The 5,367-nt window shown below is 46.1% G+C and overlaps 1 protein-coding gene across 1 annotated transcript; it reads right to left on the bottom strand.

Annotated features, from left to right (window-relative positions):
• Positions 1 to 3,607: 3,607 nt before the first annotated feature.
• Positions 3,608 to 4,937, bottom strand: LOC107159266 (protein-tyrosine sulfotransferase 1-like). The gene is made up of 2 exons (XM_048797428.1): positions 4,767 to 4,937; positions 3,608 to 4,589 (listed from the first exon to the last, which is right to left on the bottom strand). Exon 2 carries the CDS (start codon positions 4,485 to 4,487, stop codon positions 3,639 to 3,641), a length of 849 nt encoding a protein of 282 aa, XP_048653385.1. The 5' UTR covers positions 4,488 to 4,589; positions 4,767 to 4,937; the 3' UTR covers positions 3,608 to 3,638.
• Positions 4,938 to 5,367: the final 430 nt, after the last annotated feature.

Consider the following 5,367-nt stretch of genomic DNA (forward strand, 5'->3'; position numbering starts at 1 on the left):
TGCCCCCCCCCCTCCCCGAGTGCTGGGACCCAAGCCAGGCTTCACGTGACAGGCAAGTGCTTCACCACTGGGCTTCATCCCCACCTCCTCTGTCTCTGAGACTGGAACTGACCAGAGAAGGAAGAGGCACCACCCTGACTGGAAACAGTGGGGCATCTCCACGCCAGCCCCAGCAGAGGCAAGGCTAACCTTCACAGTTGACAAGCGAAGGCAGGCAGAGCTGTGAGCTTGTTCCACATCAATGTCTTCAACAGCCAGGACCTAGGTTCCTGGGCTACCTGGTGACATCTGCAAACCTTCAGGCTTCCCAAATATTTTTAAGTACCGTCATACTACATAACATTATAACAAGTATTAAGAAACTGATTTTAGGGACTGGGGATGTGGCTCAGGGGGTAGCGTGCTCATCTGGCATGCGTGAGGCACTGGGTTCAATCCTCAGCACCACATAAAAATAAAATAAAGATATCGTGCCCACCTAAAGCTAAAAAATAAATTTAAAAAAAAAGAAACTGATTTTAAACAATTTTTCCAAAAGAAAGCAATGTTTGTACACAGGAATAGGCACACAGGATGACTGACTCTGAGGTATAAATCGACATAACAATGAACACCAAATATTTACAACTTGGTCCTAAAGAAATAACTGCTTCTGCCCTATCCCTGAATTTGTGGTTTTTCGAGAGTAGGGACTCAGTCTTAAAAGAGGAAGTATGTGATAATTTAGACTCAACTAAAGGTTTGCTCTTGTGCTTTATATTGGAATTCTGGGTAAGATTATTTCAAAAAGAGGTTCATATGCCATTTTTTAATTTTGTTTTTAAATTTACAAAAAACACATGTACCCTATCAGAAAGTTTAAAATTAAAAGGTTCAAGTGCTGGCAAAGATGAGAGACAATTACAGTATAAACACCAACAAATAATACAGTTTAGAAAATCTTAAGGAAGTATATGTTTTATAGCATGTGTGTGTGCGCGCGCGCGCACATGCGCACGTGCAAGTGTGCGTATGTGTCTACAAGCACTTAAGTATGATCCAATAATTCTCATTGGTATATACTCAAAAAGAAAGAAATACACTCAAAAAGAATGCTCATGTTCCACAAAACTAACGTACAAGTATGTTCTTGGCAACTTTATCCACAATGGCCCCAAACCAGAAACAACTCAAAGTGTCTGTCCATGGAAGAACGGATCAACTGTGGCACACTTCACAGGAATAACAATGGAGCAACCACTGCTATTTACAACTGCATGAATGAATTTCAAACACAACACTGAATAAGAGAAGCCAACCACAAAAAATATGCACAACTGCATGTAAATAAAGTTTAAAAACAAGCAAGACAACCTGTGGAGACTGGGGTGGCACAGGGGCAGCTCTGGGTGGAGGAGCACTGACAGGAAGGAGCAGGCACAGCCTCCTGGATGCTGCTGGGGTTCCCTATTCCTTGGTGTGGGTGGTGAGTATAGGCGTGCACATGAACTAAGCGCTCACCCAGCCGAACACTGAGCATCTCACACAGACACCTGCAACGTGGACAAGGTTCTGTGACAAAGCCCAGAGCTCGGCTGGGTCTCCAAACAACAGACTAGATGCCAAGGCTTGTTCCCTGATGAAATTCACTGACTTAAAGGTTCTATGGATGGAGCACAGCAGGTACACATGCAGAACGGTCTCTCTCTTCCTATCCCCAGGACTTAACTTCACATATCTCTTCAGTCCCCACTAGGAGAGTCTGGAGATGTTGTCAGCTTCTTTGCACTGACAAGCAGAACTAGCACCAGAGTCTCCCGGCCAGGGCACACCACAGCCCTTGGTATCAGCAGGGGACGGACTCCAGAACCCTGCAGATGCAAACTGTGTAGATGCTCAAGAGCCTCACACAAATGGAGCAGCATCTGCACACAACCTGCTCACACCCTCCCTTATAGCTAACATCACCTCTAGATCACTTTTGAGACCTACAACAGGGCCAATGCTGTATAGACAGCTGTCATGCTGCATGTATAGGAATGATGACGAGGGGAGTATGTACATCTTCAGTGCAATTTCTTGCAAATACTTTTGATGCATGATTGGCTGAATCCAGAGGCAGAACCCCAGCTGTACTTACCTAGGAATACAGGTCATTAAAAATCAACTACAGATTATTATCTGGAAAGAACAATAAAGTGCAGTGACAGTGACTAGGACTGTAATTTTCTTTCAATCAATACAAATGATCTAGAGTTGCAGTGATGGTAATGGCTGATAATGTGTAAACCACCAGTAACTGTGAGCGAGGTGCTGGCAGGCAGACATTCCTCGGAGATGGTCTGCATGGAAAGGCAGTGCTTACTAGACAAGTCACAGTCGTGGGAAAGTGAGGAGACACGCTCAGTGGAAGGAGCGGCTCACACTGCACACTGCTTTCTCTTTTTTACAGAGATATAAATTACTTTGATAAATTAAAAAAGACCAAAAAATAAAAAATAAAATTTTACACAAATTCTCTTCAATAAGGAGGCACCACCTGAATTTAACAGTGCTTTCCACTGTCATCTCCTCATTCTCCGCACACAGTTACTGCTCAGGCCACACACCAACTGGTCCACTGCAGCCACCCCTTCATGGAAAGGAGGCAGAGTGCAAGACTCAGCAAGAGGCTTAGTCACTGTTCTAAGCGCTGGCCCCTAAGGACCTCTGTGTGGACGAAGCTTTCCAACCATGGCGGCTCTCGCCTCCTGGAAACAGCCAGAAGGGGATCGACACCTGACGACAGGGCGCTGCCTGTGGCAAGGTGCTAGAAAACAGCAGAGCTCAGTGGATCTGGCACATTCTGAATGACAGCTTTGCATCTCAATATGAGCATGTCCCCTTAACCTTTCCATGACCTTGTCTTATCCGTAAAAGGTCGTAGTACCTTCATTATTGCTATAACTAAAATTTTAAAATGCTTGACATTCCCTAAGTGCTTGCTGACACAGTAGGTGCATTCCCTGTATTACCCTAACTCTACCCAGAAGCCAAACTGCCACTTACAAGCACACCTAGAAGTCAGAAGTCACAAGCCAGTTACACTGAACCCGGACTCTGAGGCTGAGGTCAGTGGAAAGGCCCTTCTTTGCCTGTTAGCTGGTTGGCATCCAGCACACAGACACAAAGGACCATGATACTATAAGCGCACAGAGATTACATGGACAGAAGGGTATCTAATAAGCTGACAGAACTAATGAAAAGAAAACTCCGCATCCAAGCTACCCCTGTTCCAGAAAGGTCTAAACTTTATGTATAAAAAAACTACATCCATGCCCACACATGTACCCACACACACACACACATGTGCAACCCATACCCACATGTGCACATACTCTCACACGCACACACACCCACGCACACTCACACCCATGTGTGCACACACTCACATGCTCACACACCCCCCACACATGCTCACACCCACATCCACGCACGCACACACCCACAAACATGCACACATGCACACACATCTGTGTACAACCCTCCTACAAACACACGCACATATGCACACACACACACACAAACACGCACACTCCCACATCGGTGCACACACACCCACGCACACACACAAACTCATCAGGGGGACACGGGGTGAGAAGGAAGAGTGTGCCCTGGACTCACTTTGACAGCGACACTCCCCCGGCCTTCCCGATCATCTCCTCATGGTGCAGCACTGAGTAGTTCCATGGGACGTGGAGAAACTTCAACAGGGTCCTCATCCACCGCTCAGGATGGAGGACGAGCTGCTCGTAGTGGACCAACATGCACTTTTTGTAACCGACCTCCATGCACTGGTTGTACATCGTCTCTATGGCACGATTCCACTTGGCCAAACAGTCCCTGTAGCTGTTCAGGTCAAACCCAGCTATAGTAACTTTCCGAGAAATCATTGAATGCACTGATGCCGGGCCATCTCGAACCATCAGGAGAAATTTGGCATTGGGGAACAATCTGGCAAGGTAAGTTAAGGATTTCAGGGCAAAGGGATCTTTGTTACATAAGTACGGGGCTGGCTCCCCATGCTTCACTATGATTTCTAGTAAGAAGGCTTGCATGGCAGAGTCCAGCACTTCATCAGTGACACCAGCCTCATCCAAGCGGATCTTCTCTTTACTGGACCGCGACCACATCTGCTTCAGGGCCAGGATCCGAGGAATGACCCTGGTCTCCTCTCCACAGCGAATGTCAGGGTGTGCGTCCAGCATGGCCCTCATGAGTGTGGTCCCACTCCGAGGCACACCGCCAATGAATATCAAAGGCATATCTTTGTGATAGGCAAAGGTTTTATTGGCTTTAGAGTCCAGGCTAGTTCGCACGGTGGCTTTTGTGCTCTCCAATTTGGCTGGCTGGCTACGTTCCTCTATTCGGTGGTGGCATTCCATGGCATGCTGGCCCAAGTAAAATACTGTCACAGAACTGATCACCAGGCACGCCAATAGTAAATTCTGCTTCAGTTTTCCAACCATCTTGATGTGGTTATCTTGTTATTAAACAAATGCTTTGCTCAAAATGATTTTCAAAAAAAAGTTCAGGCCATGGAGATTGTACTTCAGAAAGATGATTAATATCTGTCAGACTGCCCTGTGGATTGCAGACCCGCCAGCCCCATGACAGCATCAGCCGATTCCTTAAAATCCATCTCTTCTGGGCTGGGGATGTGGCGCAGAGGTAGAGCACTTGCCTATCATGCATGAGGCACTGGGTTCAATCCTCAGCACCACACAAAAATAAAATATTGTGTCCACCTGCGACCAGCGAGGAGCCGCTGCGCCGGCATGCTGAGCCCAGACACCTCCCCCACCGCCTTAGGTGGGTGCCATCACGTAGGCCCGGGAGCCCGCCCTCGCCGCTGAGCGCCGCCGCTGCCGCCGCCAGCCCGAGCCGGCCCGGGAGACTCACTGCGGCTGCCTCAGCAGCGACTCAATCTATTTTTAAATATGCAAACTTTATTGATTTCTTTAAATATTTTTGTAGGTGATTAAATAGAGACAAGAAAGTTTATAGCCATAGACTGCTACACAACTCTTTATGTAAGTTATATGAAAGATGTGTATCTGGCAGTACCTTTCTATATAAATAGCTTTTTTTTTTAATTTTTATTGTTGGTTGTTCAAAACATTACATAGTTCTTGACAAATCATATTTCACACTTTGATTCAAGTGGGTTATGAACTCCCATTTTTACCCTGTATACAGATTGCAGAATCACATCGGTTACACATCCACTGTTTTACATATTGTTATACTAGTGTCTGTTGTATTCTGCTGCCTTTCCTATCCTCTACTATAAATAGCTTTTTAAAAGAAACACTTCATTCTCATTATCAAAAGATCATACAACATAAA

The sequence above is a fragment of the Marmota marmota genome, unplaced genomic scaffold, assembly GCF_001458135.2.
Source record: "Marmota marmota marmota unplaced genomic scaffold, marMar, whole genome shotgun sequence".
NCBI classification, from domain to species: domain Eukaryota; kingdom Metazoa; phylum Chordata; class Mammalia; order Rodentia; family Sciuridae; genus Marmota; species Marmota marmota.

Bases quoted from the DNA above. Each gene is read 5' to 3' on its own strand.
- LOC107159266 (XM_048797428.1), bottom strand. From the start codon at position 4,487: ATGGTTGGAAAACTGAAGCAGAATTTACTATTGGCGTGCCTGGTGATC.